Raw genomic sequence first — 24,141 nt, 5'->3', positions numbered from 1 at the left:
GATGTAAACCAGCTTGTGTTTAGAGCTTGATTCTTAAATTTTTCATGTCATCAGGTAACCATGAGCAATTGTTTTATATCCTGCCAAGAGTCCAACATCAAAAACTCTTACGTCATAAATTAGTAACCTGATATGGAAAATGAGGCCTGCTTGTAGTGTACATGTAAATGATTCAGGAGTAACTGTTTAGCTTTCTAAGTGACAAAATGCAACTAAGAATGAATCTTCCAGAGGTATGTCAAGCTGCTCTTGTTTTATTATTTGATAAAATACACAGTTGCTGTATCTTAATTTCAAGTTTGTCTTGGTAATTCTAGAAAAAAAATGAAAAAGAGGATCAGTGATCTTGTAGTATTTTTGAAGACTTAAGTAATTGAAAACTCTTTGCCAACTTTATGAGCAATTTGCATGAAAACTTTTCACCTACCTGAAGGGCTGCAATCGAGCTGGAGTCTTCTGGAGTTTCTGAGACTCGAATTAAAAGGCAGGAAATTCCAATTAGATGTTACAGTGAAAAAAAAATGGCCATAAGGATTGTAGAGGTTTCCTGGAGAACTTGTGGAGTATCTTTGGAGGCGTTCAAGGCTCAACTGGACCTGGCCTTGAGGAACCCATCTAATTAGGTGTGCACTGAGTTTTGGACTAGAAGACCTCTGGAGGTCTCTTTTGCAAATTGTTATCTAATTCTGTGGTTCCTGGGTAAAAAGATGCCTCTTTAAAAAAAAAATTCTCTGTAACAGTCTGAGCATTTTTGGATCAAATGTATACTTGCCTAATTCCAGTTTGGGAAAACTTCAGTTTAAAGAAATGCTGAAGTAGACTGTAGTTGTTTTCTGAAGGCTGTCAAGATCATGTTGTGTATTTTCTAGCACCAGGAACAGCATTCATCTTAATGTGAAAATTACCTGGAACTATTTTATTTATAAGATCTTAACCTTTTAAAAAAACTAGTAAATTAATAGAAAGTACTTGTCTAATTGAGGAATCAGCTACTATATACAAAACAGATGGAAAACTGCTCTTAAACATACAGTCCCAAGCCATGGAGCAGAAGGTTAAAATGTTCTTAGATGTGCCCATCCTTCTTCTAGTTGGATAGAATTATACTTAAAAATAGCACTGAAGTAAGTTGAGTTTTGTTTGGGGGTTTCATTTTTATCTTGTTTTATATCACATTAAATTAATGCCTTTAGACTATTTTATTGCACCCTATGGAAAAGCTGACACCTGAACTTTTGAACTATTGAACTTTTCCTTCAAAACTGATCTTAAGTTGTTGATCTTGGGTTCCTAATTATCCTTTGGTGGCAGCAAATGGATTTGGAAGTCTTCTGAATTAAGAAATAAAAAAGGGCTAAAAATAATTTTATCTGAGAGCAGTGTATTTTTTGAGTTTGCTATTAGAAAATAGCACTTGCCAGTCAATATCAATGTTATGTTTGGTTAAAAAATCCCCAGTAACTGCTTTGGGAAAAATTAAGAGAAAGAAGCCTTTTCAATGCCAATATTGTATTTATGCATTCAGTTTAGGGGTTTCTAAAAATAAAAGGAATAGTTTATACCTAAGGGGTAAGTTATTAGGTTGGAGTATGTTTATACACATGTAAAATGTGTAATGTGTATATGTCTTGATAAGTTTACATAAACATTTTCAGGTTGAACTTTTCAATGGGGAATTACAATAGCTGTTCAAATATAAACATGCTGTAAGAGACTTCTACATCACTGAATCCAATTGCATGGTATTATAAGCCACTGCATAATTTAATCTCCTTCACTGTGCTCTATCTTAAAAGTAATTAGGAGTTCCATATGCAGTGTTTCAGCTATTCCAGAGTCTAATTTTTCATTAAATGAAACTTTTTTTTTTAAATTTCCAGTTAAAGTAGTTACCTAATTTAATTTTAATTGAAGTAAATTAACTAATAGTTTATTAATATCTCTTAGCTCTTTTCTCTCCTTGGAATTTAAAACACTAGAATATTGACATATATTCTTGACCTTCTATTTTGTAGGCAAAACAAGTCTGGGATTTTTTTTATCCTCTCATCTCATATTCTCTCATTTCTACTCATCCTGTTCTAGCTCCTCTCTGCCAGTTCCACTCTGAGTTGTTCTCTTTCAGACAAGGCTCCCATAATGACATACCACACTCTGGATAACAGTTCTTAGCATTCATACTTTTCTATTCCAATTAAGTCTTCTGACTTGTATATTGTAGGGTTTTGTTTCCCTTTTCACAGCTGTTTCCTGCTTCTGTTTACTGTTCAAATGGTCATATGGTCAAATAAAGCTTCCTGGTCCTTTTCTTCATGGTTATATCCAGATGATGAGCTTCCAGCTCATGCAAGGGTTTTTTTCAGGTGCTTTAGTACATATTTTCACACATGGTGCTTTGAACTCGTCACATTTCTCTCTGGTAATATTTTAGGAACTTTGCCATCCTTTACTGGGGTACATGCAACAATGTACCTTTGACATTGCCCCTTCTAGGTTAGAAACCTGCTACAAGTGGTATTTTTGTTTATGGATTTGTAAGGATCATGTCTCATGATACTTTAGATGGAGTTATGCAACAGCTTCTATTCTCACAGTCTGCCACATTTCTGTACTTCCATATTATTTCTTCTATATGGTATCTTTTTAACTGTTGATTATGTACCTGTTTCATTAACTTTCATATTTGCTAGAGCTAACTCACAGCATTTTTTTTTTACCTTAGGATTTTGCCTTGTTTTCCAAATGGGGTGCTTTTTTTTTTGCTTTTTTTTTTTTTTTTTCAGTGTATCTCAACTGAATATATTTTCCCAGTAGAGAGAAAAACAGCAATAATTTAAAATAGTATGTGTACTTTCAGGAGCAAACATTATTCAATTGAAAGTTCTGTTACTTCTCCAAAGAGTTACAGCCTCAGATTTTGTTGTAATCTGAAGTGGCAAGTAATTAGACTGCATGTAGTCTCTGTGAGTAAAAAATGATGTTATTGAGACTGGGGTATTTCAGTAAAAACATTGTTATTTCTGATATTTACTTAAAAGTAAATTTACTTAAAATTTGCACAATTTCTGTATGTTCACTTTGTAGGAAGGAGGTTCATTTGAATGCAGCATTTCATGACTTGTATGGAGTAAAAATGTCACTACAGGAAACACTCAATGTCAGGATAGATCTGGTGAAATGCATTTAAATTTCTCAGCTCTTATTACAAGACACTTAATAAATGAAGTAACAGAATTAGAATTTAATATAGAATGGTCTGTATAATTCTACATGGATACTAATTGGTGGTGTCTAAAGAGCAGCAAGATGTTCATGGTTCCTGAGCAAACTAGTTTTATTTTTATGATTGCTTTCTGAAATTAAATTTTTTTTATGTAGAAAAAAGACCAGGGTCACTGGGAAAGTGAATTGCTGCCAGCTTATGTTTTAAGGCAGCATTTTACATCAAAAGCATTCTTAAAATTGGTAATATTGTATTCTTTTGTGTAGCCTCAGTAGTTTTCCAAAATTTAATGCTTCCTAATGTAATTAAAATTTTCTTAAGGGATATACCTAACTTTGCAAGTGCAGTATTTGGAAATCATTACTTTCTTGAGGTTTTTATTTGATGTACTAGTAAAATTCTGCCTTAAATTGTGTGTATACGTGTTATAATCTTCAGTGGGATTAAGCACATTACTTTCTTTCCAAGATTGGATTGCAATGTTCTGAGAAGCAAATACAGATTTAATTTTGATTTTAAGTGTTTCATAGTTTGGAACAAATTTTCAGGGTTTGTAAATAGAGAAGTAACAAGTACTATTTAACAAAGTAAAATTGAGTAGAGAGTGAGTAGTAGAAGCAAAGCAATCTTCTGGTGTAGATTTTTTGCCTGGTTATAGGAGTCATTCTGATCTCCTTTCAAAGCTGTGAGCTCACCAGTGGAGTACCACAAGGATATGTGGATAGAGCATGCAACTTAGTTATTCATAAATTACCAAAACAAACCAGTAAACTGCTGGCACAATTGCTGTTGATTTTTGGTTAGGCTATGTTACCTAATAGAGCAAAAATGAATCTTATTCTGGGGAACAGCAGAGCCTTGCAAGGCAGCAGGTGAAAAGACATGTGCTAAGTGGTGTGGCAAAACACATTAGGTTCACTTCTGTAGGCTACGAGCTGCCCAGTGACTACTGAAATACTGGGCTTGTTCTTGGAAACTTAATGCACACTGATGGTTAGAAGAGCATGCTAAAAACTACTGGGAAATAAATAGAGAACAAAATACTGAATAGTAGCATTTTAAACCCGTTATATGATTGAATTGTTGATTCTATGCAGAGTTCACGTTCCCTTGTCTCAAAAAGTGTAAGACCTGGTATGAGCAAAGGTACAGAAGAGCAAACTGTAACTTGTAGCTGAGTGATGCCCCTATTTCACTTTTGTCCTTATCTTGCATACTTGTGTTCTGCTTCTCTTATTTCTCCTCCCCACAATAAGGAGCATAAAGCTGGGAGATGTGATGTTGTCCATGTGGTGGGCAGAGGGTTTAATGCTTGAGGTGAGAGTCAATTAAAACTGTAGATTTGTAAAATTGTGTTCTTCTGTGACATAGCTTAGAAAAGAATAACAGGAAGGAAGAAAAAGTTACTTGTTTCATTTGTAATAAATTCTCGATGCCAGATGTATTTATCCTCAGTGTTCTAAAGTTTAACTACTGTTTCAAACAAGGAAATGGTTTGTCAAAGATAGAATAGTTAATTACTGATTTAAGTTAGACAGAAACATATTCAGAAACCAATATGTTGCAGTGGGGGAAAGTAGGTACTAGAGAAATACACTTTCTTTTGTTCATTTAACAAATGAGACAAAGGAGAGGCAAGTTCTTGTCTTTTTAAAGTGTGATATTTTATATACAGTATTTTGGTCATTGTACATACCTGATCACAATCAGTAATTGATCAGTAAAGCTGATTGAATGATAAATCTGATTTTATGCCTTGTCTCCAGTCTGCAGTACAATTTCAGATTCCTCTGAGTCTGTGTGTTAACACTTGAAAAACGTGATCTGCCCCTTTCCTGCATGTTGAAAAAAATTCTGTCTACAATGATTGTTGCTACAGATTTTAGTATTCTTATATTCACAGACTGAAATTGTTCATATGCAGCTTTTGTGTTCCTGATGTTAATTTGTACTTTTCAACTTGCTGGTGTATATCCAGAATTTCTTTCTGTATTCTACTGGCTTTTGGCAACTGATTTAAACAGATCTTTTCTTCCTTCTGTGGCCAGTAGCAACATTTCTTTTGAGTTCAGTAAAGTACCACTGTGTCTTTAATGAAATTGTGAATTTTTATGAGTTGTTGTGGACTGGAGAGGCAGTTTTTGTCAAGCTGTCTTTTAAGATGCTAGTAGAAAAGGAATAAGGATATAATTATTAAGATTTATCAACTCTAAACTTGCTTTGCTGTGTTTTCTTACAGTGAAGAAATTATCTTAAAGCTTGAAGGATGAGTTGGACATTCACCCTTAAAAAGTGGTTCTGCCAAGGGTCAGCAGAAATGTCCAACAAAAATCCAACCAAACTTCTTGCAGTAATTGTTAAAGTGATAGTAATGTTTATTAGGAGAGGTGAAATAAGTGATACATACCTACTGGTTGTGCTAGGACAGTTAAAATTGGTAATAAAGCTGAGGGTCATGATGAATGTTTGAAAGTCCTGATGTAAAAATGTACTCAGCTGTCCCTGCTTATGTCCACTGTAAGACTGGTTTGTCCTGTCTCATGCTCTAAGGCAAAACTAAGATATATATACCTCCAAATGAAATCCCTAGATGGGGCAGTGTAAAGTCAGAGAAACTATGACTTTTCTGAGGGTGGTGTCTTACCTTCTGAACTATTATGTCTTATTAGTGACATTCTGACAGCTTGGTTTTCTTTGCACATCTGAATGATGACAGCATATACATATTCTACATATATTATGTAATAAAGGTGTCATGCATAATGATGTTACATATTTTATAGCAAAGGCTTTAATGGCTAGATGCAATTGCATAAAATTTGCTCTTATTATGCAGAAAAAACTTTGTGTTACTTAGAAAACTAAAAAATACATTTATTCAAATTTTGGTGGGATGTAATTTTGAAATTTGCCTCAATCACTGGTCTTACTCTGTTAGTCTTTTGTTTTCTCAGAAAAGGGAAAAGATTTGCCTTTTCAATCTGTAATTCAGCAGGAAACATTGTTCATTAGGAACTTAAATTTTCATATTTGTTTTAATGAGATCAAGTATACCTGCTATGGAAAACGTCTAATAAGATTTTGGATGTCCTCAAAACCGTCTTTGATATTTCTGCTTTTGGTTTAAAAATTGCATCTTTTCCTTTGGTTGAAACAGTGTCTTCTCCAGTAGATTTTGCTGAAATTGTGTTAGTGGACAGAATAGTGGAGTGGATACTTCATACAGAAATAAAAATGAACATTTAAATAGTGAGCAATCTGTTTTGAGCAGCTATGCTTGAGAGGTTGTTAGAAACAGTTTTGGGGGCGTGGTGTCAATGACAGGAGGAGGAAAGGATTGCATCATTTTAAGAATGTGGCAGAGTTAGGAGAAGAGGAAGTTTTACTGGAGGCTAGAGGAGAACAACTGAAGCACGAAATAACTAGTTCCACGAGGGTTTGTATAAGAGAGATACACGGTTGGCAAGAGGAGGCAGAAAAAGGCACCCTTGGGATAGCATTTCTGACATTGTAAGATACTCAGTGTTCTACAAGTCAATGCAAAAAGGGAGGTTGGTTGGGGTTTTCTTGGTGTGATGTATTCAGGTTATATGGAGAGAAGTAGTTGACTTTTCAAATGTATCCATACCTTTTAGATGTCCTCTGCTGTTAAGTGGGAATACATGGCACATAAAAGTTTACCAATTTAAAAATACTTAACATGACATTTCAGTGATCTTCACACAGAGTACAGTCATTGTTATAGCCCTCAAATTTGAAGAGCTTAACTTGTTTCTACGGAAATTGCTTTTTACATTTGCTTCTTCCAGTTTTCAGGTCTTTGTTAATCAGTAGCTGAGATTTCAGTTTGTAATTTTATTGCACAAAACTCAGCCTAGACTGAGTTGTTAGTTGTCAAGTAGAGACTGGGCTTTTCATAGATCTAAAATCTATTTTTTTATGAAACTAGAAATATAATGACACAGTTTGTTTATAAGGTGATAGATGTCACAATTTTTGGTTTTACTTTTTTTCTTGGTGTTGTGGGTTGACCCTGGCTGGATGCCAGGCACCCACAAAAGCCACTCACTCACTCCTTCCTCTCTGCAGCTGGACAGAGGAGAGAAAATTTTACAAAAGGCTCATGGATTGAGATAAGAACCAGGAGAAATCACTCATCAGATACCAACCATCAAGAGCAGGCTCAACTTAGAGATACAAAGTAAATTCATTACCAACAAAATAAGAGGAGGATAATGAGGAATAAAATAATCCTGTAAAAACACCTTTCTTCCACCCTTCCCTCCTTCCCAGCTCTACCACCTACCCCAGCAGTGCAGGGAGACAGGGAATGGGGTTTTGGTCAGTCCATCAGCTGTGGGTTCTCCCACTGCTCAAAGAGAGTTGTTATTCCCCTGCTGCACCGTGGGGTCCCTCCCACAGGAGACATTTCTCTGTGAACTTCTCCAATGATGTTCCAATCTCACCAGCAGCACTTCTCCCAAAACTGCTGCAGCCTGAGTCCCTCCCACGGGCACACAGTCCTCCCAGACCTGCTGTGGTGGGGTCACTCTTCCATGGGGTGCAGTCCCCCAAGGACAGGCTGCTCCAGCCGGGAAGCAGGGCCCCCTCTCTCCACCTGGTTTCCCAGCAGATCACAGCTCCTCCAGGCATCCCCCTGCTCTGGCATGGGCACCTTCCCCAGGGGCTGTGGGTGGATCTCTGCATCCCCCATGGATCCCCAGGGGCTGTGGGTGGATCTCTGCATCCCCCATGGATCCCCAGGGGCTGTGGGTGGATCTCTGCATCCCCCATGGATCCCCAGGGGCTGTGGGTGGATCTCTGCATCCCCCATGGATCCCCAGGGGCTGTGGGTGGATCTCTGCATCCCCCATGGATCCCCAGGGGCTGTGGGTGGATCTCTGCATCCCCCATGGATCCCAGGGGCTGTGGGTGGATCTCTGCATCCCCCATGGATCCCCAGGGGCTGTGGGTGGATCTCTGCATCCCCCATGGATCCCCAGGGGCTGTGGGTGGATCTCTGCATCCCCCATGGGTCCATGGGCTGCAGGGGCACAGCTGCTTCACCCTGGTCTCACCACGGCCTGCAGAGGAATCTCAGCTCTGGTGCCTGGAGCACCTCCTGCCCCTCCTTCCCCACTGCCCTTGGTGTCTCCATGTTCTTTCCCTCACATGTTCTCACCTCCTCCTCTTCTCTGGCTGGAATTAAAACTACACTGCAACCTTTACTTTGATTTCTTCTTAAATGTTATCCCAGAGGTGTTACCATCATCCCTAACTGGCCCAGCCTTGGCCAGTGGCATGTCCATTGTGTGAGCCATCGGAGCTGGACATGGTGGAAGTTTCCAGCAGCTTCTCACAGAAGCCACCTCTGTGAGCCCCCTCTGTTGTCAAAAACCAGGGCATGCAAAACCAATACACTTGGCAAGCATGGAAATCATGCCGAATTTCCATTTGACAAAGGTAATGTAAAAAATTTTACAGAATATTCAAATACCTTTTTTGAGAGGAATGTTACACTGGGGCGTAGTAACACACAACAGTTTCCAGGTAGGATACTGAAAGTTCCAGGGATTTATGGCTAGAAAACTTCATAGTTTGCTTCTAGGTGTGCCTGAAGCAGTGCAGCCATGAGTGAAAATTGCAGCTATCTGACAGCTGTGAGTGACCTCAGAGAGGTGAGTCAGTGTCAAACCAGGTCTGTACCACTATCCTCATTACAGCTGGTGCTACTTGGCACCCCTGATGGCAATCCCAGCGGAGTTACTGAATCAAAGCACCAGCTTGGGCTCCTTGTTTGATGTGCAGTGCCAAGAGTTAGCTGAAAAACTTTGTTTTCTGTTCTCCCGAAGAAACCATTTATTCTGGTTGAGTAAAATGTAGTTTTCACTGCTGACAAGGGATCTTCATGTGTTTATACATAGAATTTTTAAGTGGAGCAACAGTGAAACATCAAGAGCAAGTATTATTATGTATACATAAAAAAATGCTGAAGCACCATCAAGGCATCATTGTATATCTCTGTCAAATTACTTGAATGATTGATGTCATGTCAATGTCTGTGACAATTGAGAGAAATTAGATGAGAGAAAAGATTCTATTTATTTTATTGAAGCTGTGCTTTACTTTGTTTTCCTGTGTGAATCCCTCTCAACTGAGTAAAATAAAAAATTAAATATTTTTATAAAGCATTGCAGAATACCAGAGATTAACTGAAACCTGCAGAGCCTGAAATACTTCAGGAGACATTGAACTCTTTCTCATTCTGCTCTTTCATGTAGTTGAGAATTGCGGATCAAGTCCTGTCTAGCAGAATTACTATGCTGTGTGTCATAATATAATAAAATACTGTGTTATGACCTGAACAAAGGACTTGAACCCAAGGTTCTGTATTATTTTCCAACTGTGTTATTTCCCAAGAATTCTGCAAGCTTTTGAAGTTGTTGGACAAGAAAATCTATTAAGGCCCCACAACCTTAGTTGCTGTAAATAACTTCTCATTCTTTTTAAAATAGGCTAGTTTGTCCACATTCCCAGCGTTTTTTTAAAGTCTTATATATGTTTTTCTTGCAGAATGTCAAGATTACTAAAGAGGGAGTGCACATGTTGAGTATTTTGAGAAGATAGAGATGGCTTGTCTGTAGCAGTTGTAAATCTATCAAAAAATTACCATGCTATTACCCCATAGACACCCCCCAAATGAGAGCTAATATGACTATTTTCAGCTTTTTTACATCCTCAGACATAGTCTCTGAAATTGTATTAGCTTTCTATGTGGTATCTTCAAGCCATTAAATATTAAACCCTACAAGTCTTATTTCTCCATTTTAAAGAGAGGAGCTAAAAGCTCTCAGTAGTTTTTTTAATGTTTCCAAAATAATCTGAATATAAAAAATGCTGTTCAAGTACTAAGTTTAAATATTTTCTCTTAAGCAAGACAACTTGGTTTTGTAAATTTTAACCTTCTAAGAGTGCCTAAAATGATTACAGTATCTCTGTATGGCCCTTTGCAGTCTTAGCAGCTTTCAGAAGTTTCACCAAGACCTGATGAAAATCCCCATTCACCCTTGCTATGTAATGTTTTGAGATGCTCTCTCATCTCGGGTTTCTTAGAACTATAAGCTTGGTTGTTTTTCTTGGTATTTACGGATGTCCCCTGGTTTACCTTTCCTGCTTTTTCCACTAAGCACTGTTTTTGCAATATATTAGACAGAAAGGGTAATAGATTTTCACACTAGCTAAGTATGGTCCTAGAACATAAATCCTCTATTGACCAAAGAAAACATTGGAAGACTGAAAAAGAAAGTGGAAAGAATTCTGCATACCTGGGTAGAGCAGAAGATGTGTGACTGTAGGAAATGAATTTTTTAACAGTTTATTATTTAACAGTTCATTATTATTTATTTGAGATTTTTATGGAAAGTGGAGTTAGAGATCATGTAAATAAAAACCTGAAGTTAAAGGAAAGTTGTGGGTAAATTAAGAATATTTTGAGAAATCCTGTGTGTAACAGGCAGTTTTTATTTGAGTACAGGCATAAAAACTGATAGACTAGGGAAGAGTATCTTCAAATGAATGTTCTGAATCCTCAGTAAAATATTATATTTAAATAAATGTGTCATGCTTATAATCTAATAGATTAGTCCTTGTCATCATTATCATCATTGTTACTATGGTATAAAAAAAAGAGTTGATATTTGTATTTCCTTTCATAAGGTAATAAATCTTCCATTGCTCTGTATTCGGTTTTATTAATTGAAGTGAATGAGATAGCCAAGATGCTTAAAATTGTGTCTTTTGTTCCACAAAGAAACAGGAATTCAGAGAACTGGCCTGAACATTATAATATAGTCATTATAACCTCATAAAAAGCATCTGGTTTTAGTGAGAATTTATATTCAACAAGATGTCTATATCCACCATTGGTACACACAAGGCAATGCATAACAAACATAACAAACAGAAGCTATAATTTCACACAGCTGAAAGACTGACATCAAATGTCAACCTAATCATTTTTCAATCTTTTTTTTTTATTATTTATTTGCAAACTCCAGAATGTTTTCCAGCTGAAGCATCTCTCTCTACCAAAGAGTAAATTTCTACTTGAAATTTACTTCTTTTTTTGATTAACCTTTTCTAATCACAAAAGTTTGGCAGATCACAAATCAAAGGCTGTCACAAACATCTTAGCTATCCACATATTTATGACTTGTTTAAAGAAATGTAAGAAAATCTTTAGCAATAAATAAATTCTGTTCAGAGTAATTTTTCAGATTGTACTTCACAGCCATTGACATGGATTAATGTGTACTGTGGAACTGGACAATGGCAATTTACAGTGTTATCCAGGTCTCATTTGTTCTCATCTCCCACATATGGAATTTTAAAGTTCATTCATTTGCATGAGTCATGAAGGTAGAGACACTGCCCAGTTGGAAAAAGTGGTTCATATTTTCAAGAAAATTTCCCTCATTATATTGAGGAAATACAATCTCAAAGCTATATAACTATGTAGCTTAAATTGGCTTAAATATCTTTAGTGGATCATTGTGCTTTTCAGGAACTGTCAGTTCTTATTATGCTGAATAGTTGTATTTAGTTGTGGGCTAGACGGAAATCAATTCAAAATTGTCTGTGCAATCATGATATCCCTCATGGAAATTGTTCATTCACACTGTTTCCCAGGTTCTGTGCTGTGTTTAGTAGGTGGATTTGTTCTGCTCTAACAAGGAGAACATTGTGTAGCTGAATGTTCTTCCATGTGGTTGGATTCATAAGTGTCTTCCTTTTAATGGAGCTTTTTCTCCCCACGTGGAGGCAGTGGCTTCCTGGTATGGGCAGAAATATGTTCTGTTTTGCAGGTAATACTTAAAAATGCAGAAATAAGTTGATTAATCTTTGTAAGTCTGTGAAATTCACTGAAATTTTGAGAGACAGATAAAATAAATTGTGTAATTGTGAGGTTGAGCTCTGTGTGGTTGGACACTGGAACCTGTGAAGAAGATGTGTTATCTTCTCCCTTTCCATTCCTCTTTTCCTTCTCTGTATGGGAATATTAACAAACAACCACTTTAAATTGAAGAAAGAACAGTAAGCACAAAAGTGCATGTTAAACTACTCTCTCCAGTGATCAGGTGCCTAAATCCAAAATGCACTAAGTGTTTTACCTGTTTATGATTCAGTGCACCTCATTCTCCCAGTTATTTTTAAAATTACAAATGCCACTTAAAATGTGTTTGGTCCAGTGCAGGAACTTGGAATTCTTTTCCTGGCAGGAAAATATTAACCACAAGGTTGTGCACTCTTGTTCCATTTTGTCTGCTTCTCTAGGTCCAAGATCTATTCTTTTTTTTTCTGCACCTTGGCCTTGTTGACAAAGAACCCCTGCTAAGCAGGGCAGGTACTTTGATAATGAGGACATTCCTGCTGAAGGTGTCCTCTTGAGTTCTGACATACTGAAAAAAACCTATTTCTGTCAGTTTTCCATTTCTTTAAGTTCAAGCAGGAAGGGAGTAGAGAGTTAAAGCTGGAGTAGCTAGTGAAGGGTGGGTGGTTTGTACCAGTTTTCAATGTTGACATATGAAAATAAATAAACTAATACTTGGGGAATAGCTGTATTGCTTCTGAGACAAGTTAAGTGCTATTATTTAATTTCTGCTATGAAAGGGGGAGAGATGGCATGGTTGTAATTAAACTTGAGGCTATTTATTTGTTACTTTCTTACAGGAAACAGATTCAACCTCTTCTAGGACAGTTTAGCCAGTTAGAGGCTTTGTTAATCTCCTCTGGGATTGAGCAAGGGACTCTGGATGGTGTTCTCCTGGATGTTGGCTGTTCTTCTATGCAGTTTGATACACCTGAAAGAGGTTTTTCCCTGCAGAAGGATGGACCTTTGGACATGAGGATGGACTGTGACAGGTACATTACAATAGATTATTTCTTCTTGAACATCAAAAACTGTCTGCTCACAACCTCTGTGCATTTTCTTTCCTCTTAAAATTAAGAATTCTTACCCTCAAACAACATCTAATTTTGCATGAATATCCTGTCTTTCTTTTGCTGAATGCTTTTTTCTATCAGTGCTCAGCCCTGGTTATTGTCTTTGCCTTCTGTGAAATAAGAGGAAAGTTCCAGTGATGAGTAATTAAACCAGTCATGTTTTATTAACTGTACCTTTAAATTGTAACATTTTTGGAGTGTATGGTATACAGTCACAGGAACATTTCTCTTTCTCTGCCTGTACTTGATCTGGAGGCTCACAACTTCTTTCTGCAGTCCCTTTCCTTTTCTGCCACACTTGCTATTTGTGGAAACTGCACTTGAGCAGGTTCAGTGGGTCCCTCAGGAAAGGAGCAATGACCGTCTGATAGAGTTGCTTCTCTGTAAAAGGAACATAATAAAAATAAATAAATAAAATCCTGCCCATTATATTTGCTAGTTTAAATCAGATAGCTACATTGCTTTTGACATGTTAGTATGATGTTGTCTTCCATGCTCATATATTTGTTGTAAGTTTTACTTAGCAAAATTATAAGCTTCCTTTCTTTTTGTGTAGGAGGCACATCAGGCTTACTTAATTGTCAATTTAATGGTTATTGAGTTAATCACCTGTATTTAAATTTGAATTGGTGTTTAGTACTTTCAAGAGCATGAGAATCACTCATGGAACGATAATTTCCACTTATGCAGCATTTTTCATCTTCAGACAACCTGATGTATTTCTGCAGCATTTTGCTTTTTGTGTGAGCAGCCAAAGGTCTGTCTTGTATGGATGAAGGCTGTAATTGCATGGTGCATTACATGACAGAGAATGACAATTTTTTCTTGGTGTTTTGATGAACATAGAGTCTTAAGAAAGGCCATTTGTACTTTCATTGCTCACAAGAGCCAATGGGAAGCCTCAATTTCTAAGGAATTCACTTACCATATTAATATTAAGTCTGAACAGCAAATTTCATGATACTTGCTTTTTCTGGTTCTGTGCAGAATGCTCCCATGATTCTCCTGGGATTCAGTCCTCAGATTTCAAGAATCTGAACTCCAGACTTATATTTAAGTCTGATGCATCATGAGAAAACAGACACAGAACAGGAGCATAAGAACAAAGGATACCTGAGGCATAACAAAAGCCTTACACTCCTTACACTATGGTTGTTGCTATGATACTACTTGCCTCTAAGTTTGTTATCTTCTGTAAGATACTGCAGGGGAGTAAAAAATGCCTGAAAGAAAGGAAGAGAATTTAGAAGAGAATTTATTAAGTAGTTTGTATGTTTTCTCTGATTAGTAAACACAATAGATGATGTTCATAAAATACCTTGAGCTATTTCAGTAGTGAAGTGACAGAGATAGAGATACATAGATTAAAGACTTACACTGTTTAAATTGTAGTAAGTCCTGTAATTTATATGACTAGGTAATTTCTATTATCTGAGGAGAGTATGTATATATAAATTCTTATGCCTTTTAGTGAAAAGTAATGTTTAATTATCTTCATTAGCAATTGGTTTCATAGCAGGAGATGTGAAAGAAAAGATCTTTGAAATCAATTCTGGCTAAAAAACAACAGGTGATGCAAGGTGGCTAAAACGAACCCATAAGAGGCAAGTTTATATTCTAAAGCTGGCTAAATAGAAAGGTCACACATAATTTCCATCCTGGCACGATACTGGAATATATTTATTCTTGTCACCCTATTAAGCATAGTTTATGGTAATACTTGGAAGTTAAAACTGTTGTAATTGAAGTTAAGGAACAAACTCCATTTAGACCAGCAAGAAAAAGGATTTCAAAGGTGCAAGCTGTTTTCACAGAGCTGCCATCTCCTATTCGAAAACCTCAAAGGCACTTGTATGCAGTGTGTGTGTGTGTGTGTGTGTTTGACTTTATGTCTCAACGCCATGAAGCTTCACCTCTTGTCAATGAAAACTGACGTCAGTGAACTAATTATCTCTTCTCCTGCGTAGGTACCCTGACATGCCCACTGCTGCTGATGTTGTGAACGCTTTAGATCAACAGGCGCTTGCGTCCATCCTGAGAACGTACGGGGAGGAGAGGCACGCTAGGAAAATCGCTTCAGCCATCGTTCAGGCACGCAGCATATACCCCATCACCAGAACTCAGCAGCTTGCAAGCATTGTTGCAGGTACCCTCATTAATTCTTCACAGTGGCTGCTGAGGAGAGAGGGGAAAAAAAAAAAAAAAAATTAATCCCCAAAGTCCCAGAGGGATCTATTTGTACTTGAAATCATGCAGGATCTAATCCTGCCTGTTCTGCTCTGATGTCAGCTCTCTGTTTCTTTTTTTTTATAAGCTCCCATTTTTTGTACTGTAGTTTGACAATTACTTTAATAATAGATTTAACATGAAGTGATTTATCATTTTGTCAACCAAGTTGAACCACAGAATAACAGCAGCCTTGGGTATTCTTTATCCTGGCTATTGATAAACTTTCAAGTATCAGATATGTCACATCTTAGTTTTAAATTTCTGTATTTTAATATTTTAAGGGGAGGTACCATGGCAGTTTCCAATTATGAGTTAAATCAGATAATTTCTGTCTTTTTAAAGAATCAGGAAGCAGAAAGCAATACGTGGCTTGCTTCACCTTGTGCACAGATCAGCCTGAAGAGACTATTGAAACACTTCATCTTCCGTGCTCCTCACTGTAAACAACTTGAAGAAAATGCAGTTAGGCAGGAACAGTGCTTACATCAAGAACCTTTACGTTTGTGTTCTCAAATAAAAAATTTCAAGGAAAAATACAAGGCACAAATCCTGCTCATTAGTATTCTAATATGTGGCATCAGGATGTTTTTATTTTTTTAACCAAATGATGAAAATCACTACGTCTTGTCACAAATAAGTCTAAACTGCTGACTTTGAATAGAGACCTATAAAATTCTAGTCCAAATTTAACATTTGCTAAAGAAGAATGTAAAATATTTGTATCAGTATCCTGAAGACTATTAAAAAATTTATTATATTCTTAAAGATTTGTATTACTTAAACTGGAAGTCCGAGGCACTTAAATTTAACGATGGAGAAATTAATTGTTTGTGTTTGTAGAAGTCAGGGTACTTTAGCAAAATGTCCAGTCAACCAAGGCCCAAAGTTTAGCTGATATGATAAAAGGACCTGAAGACACTGCTTGCTGTTGTAAGCCGCTGCTGTAAATACAGTGAATATAGCAATAAAAAAACCCCAGAGATTAAGCACTATGTGACTTTTATAAACCTTACATTTTTAATATCATCATTAGAAATATTCTGAAATAATAATTTTGGGCTTTGTCAAATCTATCTCATACTTTTTTTAAAAAAAATCTGTTGATTAAGACAGTGTACCACTATTGAGTGTGAAGAAAACGTGTCACTGTGATAAAGATACAACATGTTACGTGTTGTAGACAAGCAACTCAGTAATTCTGAAATAATTTTGTGCCGTAGCTCAAACTAAGGAAATGAAAATACTAGTGTATAAAAGATAGAGATTGAAGATCCCTTCATGTTTAATGTGCTGCATGTGAGTCATCAGTTAATGGTCACTTTCTGTGACACTGAGAAGGATTTTTTTGTTCTCACTCTAAATTCTCTGCTATATTTGAGGAGCTTCTTGATCTACGAGTCAGGAATGCATCAGGTGGTGTACATGCCAAAAACAATGAGTCCAGCAAACATCTGCCAAGAGAATAAATATGTATTTTTTTGTGCTTTTTCTGGAGTACACTAGTAGTTATAGCAATTTTAGAGCTGTTGCACTGATCCCTGTTTGCATAAAACTTCTTCCAGTTTTAATTTGATTAAAAGTAAGGAAAGTAAGGAAGCACTGTGGTGGATCCTATTGGTTTTTGAACTGATTAAGAAAACCTGAAGGAAAATTTTCCTAATTGTGATATATTCTGACTCATTTATCATCTATCATTAATATATATTCTTACATTAAATTATATTGGTGAAGTTATTGGGATAAACCAGAGCTAAAGTGCCAGAGACCACAGCTGCAGGAACCTCTTGATGGCACAGCCCAAAAAAAACCACTGACTAATTCAGGACTTTACCAGAGTCAGATTTATGACCTATTAGTTAAATGTTATGTCCTTTAAAACATAAAATATTAATAAGAATTATAAAATCTTGCATTTCAGGTTTTGCAGATTCTTTGCAAGCCTGATGATTATCTTCCAGAGCAGGGTCATTATTTTTGCCTAGTTTAGGAACCAGAACACAAGCAAAAACATCTAGCCAATGAAGCTGGGTGTCAGCATCTGAGAGTTTGTGTAGTGTCTCTATTTCTTTCTCCTCTTATTGATTACAATGGCTTCAGATTTTCTAGAGCTCCCAGGTTTTATCTTAAGGTCTAGCTGATAATCAGAACCACATTGAATCTAGATCTGGACTAACCTGAACTTGGAAAATTTAATTTCTTTTTATAGAATGCTAGACTTCTGGTCTTTCCTACCACCTCCCAAAAGGTTAGAACATGTATTGCAGTTCCTGATTGATTAGAAGATAAAAGTGAAGGATGTAGTTTAAAAAAACCTAAGGAAACAAAACAACATTAAAAAAAATGTGGTTATAAATATTATCCAAAAGGTTTCTGATCTGTTTAAATGAGATCTCTACAAGCTATGGAATCTGCATTAGGAGGAGTTTTTGGTTCAGTCTTGGGAACAGCATCTCTCCCTGTGGCACAGTCAAAGTCTTCTCACTATTTATAATTTTCACAGAGCTATTTGCAGCATTGAATGCTCTGAAAATACTAAGAATCAGTAGTTCTCAACTGAAGGTTGTGAATAGATGTGTTAAAGTTGATTAAGAAGCACTTCCTGATGTCTTTTGTTGTATCTCATTGAGTTGTTTGGAAACAATAGGTCTAACTGCATGTGCAGGAAAACTCATTAAAATTGGTGAAATTTTTGGAATGTAATTTTCATATGCTTTTCCTGTACAACTAAGGGTCTATTTTGAGTTATTTTCAGGGGGAAATGGACCTTTTTATCTATTAATTTTTGTTCAAAATTTATTTTTTCTGGGCGCTATTTAGATACATAATCTATTAACAGATAATTTTGAGATCATGTAATCATTTGGCCTCAACTTGAAAGGAGTTGATAATGACATGTTAAAGAAATTTTAAAAGTTTAAAAAGCACTTTAGTCGGGAAAGCCAATTTCATTCAGACTGGTTCACTTTTATAGACTTTAATTATCAGTTTGGAATTTGTAATGTTGCCTGAGTTTCAGATGGGTGAGAATTAACACTGTACTGAGGGAGCCTAGACAAAAGGACATTAGTTGCGTCACAGAAACTTATTAAATGCAGTGCTAATTCAACAGACGAATTCCTGCAAACAGGTGCACGATCTGAATTAATTTTTAAACTCTCCCACTCTCTTACACTCTGGAGACTTTAATAGTTCATATTGACAGGCACAGCACATTGCTAATTTCATTCACAAGCTTTTAAAATTTCAATAGATTTCAACATGTGAACCTATTTGATTTTTTTTTAAAGTGTAAGTATCATCAGGGCATCCTAAAACTAAAAATGGTTATTTCTCTCACTGGGATTTCAAACCAGTCATCTAGCCAGAAGCGTGGTGTTTTTTATGAATGAAATTCATTTCACAAGCATCCCATACAGATGATTTTTTTTTTTAATGTTTTTGTACATTGAACAGCCAGTTACCAGGAAAGTTTTTCTTTCAATGTCTTGGTAACTGGAGGGGCCTGGGTGAAAAGTGATGTGCCTGAGGAGAAAGCACAAATAGATTTTTATTTAACTAAACTAGAGGAGTCAGAGTGATAGGAGAATTTTTTCACCCATGGAACATAGATCAGAATCTATTGCCTCTACTAAAAAGCTGATGGCTAGTGTGACAGAAATAACTACCAGAGATTATGTTTGTTAGTTAATCCCAGTCTTTGAGAATAGACCAGTAAGTCTTGGAACATGTAGACAGTGTGGTTTTGTTTCTAGTCTGGGAGGTTCTATTGCATAAAACTGCAAAGTGGCTGCATTTACCAATATCCTGAATATTAGTATTATTAATAATATTAGTATATTATATTATACTATAATATATGGTATATATATATAATATTATAATATTATTATAATATTAGTATTCTGTTCTTTGTTATAGGACCTGCACTGCTCTTTGTGCATGTTCAACTGAGGCATGTAAGGTTGTATTATACTTACAGAATATTACTGGGCTTTAATTAATTTTTCTTCAGTGATAAATTATTGATAGTAATAAATTAATGTCACAGTAATTGTCATAGAAAGTTATTGCAGGAAAAAGCTGCACTCAATAGCCATGGCAGGATAAGTGGAAGAACTTTTCAAAGACCTGTTAGTGTCCTAGACATGCTGATGGCCTCAGTGTCATTGCTCTTTTATTTATCTATTCAGCATTGCAATTGCAAAATATCAGTGTTCATGATCAGGCCAGGGAAAATCTGCCCAGATATCAGCATACTGTGTCCATTTACATTTTTAAAAAGTCTTTTCAAGTTGAATTTAGATTCCTAGAATGGTTTGGGTTGGAAGGGACGTTAAAGGCCATCCAGTTCCAGCTGCCCTGCCATGGACAGGGACACCTTCCACTGGACCAAGCTGCTCAAAGCCTCATCCAGCCTGGCCTTGGGCATTTGCAGGAATGGGGAATCTACAGCTTCTCTGAGCAGCCTGTTCCAGTGCCTCACCACCCTCAAAGGGAAGAATTTCTTCCAACCTCTAATCCACTCAGTAATTCTGAACATTCTACTAGTGCTTGTAGTTGTTACTTGACCTGTAAAGAAAGTTGTGTTTATTTTGCCTAGCATAAAATTCCTTCATGTTATGAAGGAATTTACATTAAGAGACAGTAAATTTACAATTTACATTAAGAGACAGTTTCCATCACACACAGTTGGCACTCAGTGGCTGTTCCAAGGGTTCAGTTTTCAAAGAATCTTTCTATAGGTAAGTTAAGAAATATGGAAACAGATATTGTGCCAGTTAGTACAAGTTTGGTGTCTGTTTCTTGGGATAACTTATGCTCTGTGATTTTTAGTTCTCCTTTTAATTGAGGTCTCTCATCAAAATGAGCTTTGTGACTTCTACAATGAGAGTATACATTCTTTTTATGATTAATAGTAAATATAGAAGGTTCTATTCTCAAGGACAGAAATTATATTATCTAGCTAGTGTAGCTTTTTCCACAGTTTGTAAATGATGAGAAGCCTATCTCCTGCAGGCTACATCTGTTTCCTCTGTTTTGTGAAACAGCTTCAAGCCACAAATTTGTTGGGAGAAGTCAATCCTGTTGCCACTTTGTGTCTTGTAGGATTCAGACTATAAGGATTGGAAGCAGCCAAAGCTAGAATGGGTCTCTGCAGTGAATTTAGGAGCTGTTAGCTTTGGAGATCAGAGGATCAGAGGAGGTAGGGAAGGTAGTTAGGAAAATCAGTTATGCAGAAATGTATCTTAGGGACCTAGCATATATGATAACAGCTTTGTTAATAATGATTGGATTTTAAAGTCCCATTATTTTTCTCTGTCTTTGCTGAGCACTGAGATTGCTTGTGTGTGTGAGATACACTTAGTGAACACTTAGGCTTTTTGACATAAGAAAAATCTTACCTTTAAAACTCCCAAGAAATCTACTAATCAATTCTTCTGTGCAAGCATATTATGGATAATGATATTTATTCATTCTTTTTCAATCACCATGCAAATTTGAATTTAAACAACTAATTTTAGAGGTACAATATTCCCCTCTTTTACTTCACTATGTAGAATATCAATTACTTGATTATGAACTGCATTTACTTCAAACTCTTTCCTTCATTATGTTATAGCTTAGCACTGAAATTAGGGCATTCTAATACATACATACCAATTTTGTAGAAAAATAATTGTCCAGTTATGTGCTAGCATTATTTATTCTATTTGTTTTTCCCAGACTCCTGTGATCACTTCCATAATAGATTGTAAATTTACTTGGGTTTCACAGATCTTACAGGATTCTTGCATTGTAGTCCCTCTGATCCATCAAATAAGGCTTCTCTAGCTTTTTGTTCTGTACCCATGTAATAAAAGTTCAAGCCTGAAAAGTATTAAATATTGATATATTAAAATTTCTATCAAAATTTCGGTTTCTACAAAAACTTGTTTGGCTCATAAGAATTTTGGGGAAAGGAAGAGGGAGTTTTGTGCATCTAATAAAAAATATTTATTGTGGTGATTTTAGGTCTGACACATTATGCTGTACACTCAGGAAAACACAACAGCTGCATTTTTTAAATTTCTCAAGGTATTTTTGTGAACATTTGAAGAAAAACAGGTGTAGTGTTCAACAATTGCTATTCCCAAACAAGGATACCTCTTTTAAACTTCAAGTAATTCATTGAAAGGTAGTTATTACCAGGCAGACATTGTCTTCAATTATTTCTGTCTGTGAGGAAATGCAATTATCTGGAAGGCAAGAGGTAAAATTGTGGCCATTTTATATATATATATTGTATATATTATATATATATAGTGTGTATATATATTTATATATACAATATATTATATATATTGCATATATTCTATATATATTTATTTATTATAGTATTTATTTATATTTTTATTAATTTTTATTTTTATTAATTTTTATTTTTATACTATTTTTTTTCCTTTAAAGCCTAACACAGCCACAAATACCAAATTGGCATTGATTACACTGAGCTGTCAGACTTATCTATCCTATCTTTTCTTTCTTTATCTTGATTTCAGCCATTATTTTTCAGTTTAAATTTATGATGCTTTTGGAGAAGGAATTCTAGGGAAAAAAACCCAACACTTAACCATGAACCATCTTAGTTTAATAGGGTTTACATTCAGAGATGTGAATTCAAAACATAAAATAAAGATATACTACAAAGAAGTAAGCTCACTACTCAAGTTCCAGTTTTGACTGTGCTTTCCTTCAAAGTCATCTTGCATGAGGGGATGTCAAGATGCAGAAATACTGAGTTATTAACTTTTATTTAACTATTAACTGCATCTTTTAAATTGTATGACAGGTGCTTTTCCAGCCTCAGCACTCTATGCACGAAGGGACCTTCTTCACAGACCTGTGCACGTGGCTACTAAAACTTTCCAAGGCCTGCGAATATTTGTAAATGATGAGCTCCATGAACTCTTCGTAGGACTGAGGACAGCTGAGAAGTTTCTAAAATCAGGAGGTCGCCTTGTAGCCCTCTCCTTTCATTCGCTGGAAGATCGTATTATCAAACGTTTTCTTCATGGAATTGACATGACAGAGAAGTACAATCTTGGCTCAAAGCAGAAGATAAGACAGGCTCTGAAAAATTCCTCCAGAGGAGAAGATGCACAGGAATCTCCCCATGGAAAATCCAACTCAAAGTGGATTTTGATACAGAAAAAAGTTCTCACACCCCAGGCCAAGGATATTCAAACAAACCCAAGAGGAAGGTCGGCCAAACTAAGAGCTGCTATTAAACTCTAAAGCAAAATACATGATTACATGATTGTATAATTTCCTTAAATTCTGTTTTCCAGAATGCTAACTGGACAGATAGTATCAAACTGAAAAAATAAAATGAAGGTTATTGGAGAATATTTCTCTCTTACCTTTGTGCTTCTTTTTTGATTATGAAGTAGTATAGAGCATGAAAATGCAAAATAAATGCATATAAGTGGGTGTCACTAATTATACAAAAAAGACATATTTTTTTTAAAAGAGCATAAAACACCAAGTTTATAAAAATTGCAGGTTTGATGTATTTGAGTATTCCCCTTAGATTAATTTCAAGATCCTGACATTAACAGTCTAAATTCAGTAGCTAATTGAGACATATTTTTATGGGGGTGAATTTCACATACCTAATTCAGATGTGTGGTTTAGTCTAGATTAAGTTTAAACTAACCTAAGAATTCATGTCTCTGTATCCCAGCTAACTTGGATGAATGCCTATGGGACAAAAGCTAATTCTTAACTAAAGTGACATCAGTATGCCATGTTCTATCCAGGAGTTTCTAAATGCACTCTCACCTTTTTTAAAATAAGCATTTATTATACTTATATATATAAGTGATCACCTGGTTATTTAATGATTAATGATTTTAAATAATAAATGTATCTTGGGAGAAGAAAAGGGTTCTTAAAAACCACTGTTGACACTTGGACACTGCAGTAAAGCAGTCAGATTTGTACTTGGTCATCCGAATTTCTTCCTGCAACCAGAACTTCTGTGCATAGATCCACTACAACTTCTAGGTGTCGATGGAATTAGAATTAACCCATCAAAAAAGCAGTATTGTGGGTCTTATGAAGTATTCTCCTTTGGTGGTGATGGTTTATTAAGAGGTATTAAATTATTTTAGGAATAACTCGTAATACTACCTTTCTGTTTGGGTTCTATACTAGGTTGTAGAACATTTAACATAATTTCTTTTCTAGTTACTATGAATTTAATTTAATTTTGGGGTTTATATTTTATCTTAAAAGACCACTGGTTTCCTAGTTTTATCTGCTACAGATGAATGGAAAATAGTATAAGTTTCAACTTCTTTGACCTCTGACTCATCTCTTCAGGAAAAAGTCTTAATTTAGATAATCAAATTGGTACCAAGATTTCATTTGTGATGTCTGAAACTTGGTTGGTAGAATAAAAAAAAATGCAATTTCTGACTCAGCTGAGTGACTACTACACTGGCTTCTGAACAACTGACAGGATCATTCTGAACTTGATTTTCATCAAGAACCCTCTTTTGTGTTGATTACTTCACAGTTTTTTGGGTCATATTGAAGCAAGCTGATATTTAGGTTCACTGTCTAATATTCAATATAGTGAAATAGCTGGATATTGTTTAATTCCTTGATAGAGGTAAGTCATATAATGTATTCTTATATATATA

General features: G+C 35.8%; 1 protein-coding gene across 3 annotated transcripts in view; it reads left to right on the top strand.

Annotated features, from left to right (window-relative positions):
* Nucleotides 1-22,842, top strand: part of METTL15 (methyltransferase 15, mitochondrial 12S rRNA N4-cytidine) — an 88,382-nt gene extending 65,540 nt beyond the window's left edge. For all 3 annotated transcript variants that reach the window (XM_058829104.1, XM_058829102.1, XM_058829103.1), the window contains 3 exons: nt 12,953-13,144; nt 15,193-15,371; nt 22,284-22,842. In XM_058829104.1, coding sequence (XP_058685087.1) covers nt 12,953-13,144; nt 15,193-15,371; nt 22,284-22,729 — 817 coding nt within the window. In that variant the 3' untranslated portion in view covers nt 22,730-22,842. The remainder of the gene's footprint in view (nt 1-12,952; nt 13,145-15,192; nt 15,372-22,283) is intronic.
* Nucleotides 22,843-24,141: the final 1,299 nt, after the last annotated feature.

This window comes from Poecile atricapillus, chromosome 1 (assembly GCF_030490865.1).
Source record: "Poecile atricapillus isolate bPoeAtr1 chromosome 1, bPoeAtr1.hap1, whole genome shotgun sequence".
NCBI classification, from domain to species: domain Eukaryota; kingdom Metazoa; phylum Chordata; class Aves; order Passeriformes; family Paridae; genus Poecile; species Poecile atricapillus.
Note: the sequence above shows the minus strand (reverse complement) of the source record. Positions and strands in the feature narration are given on the sequence as shown.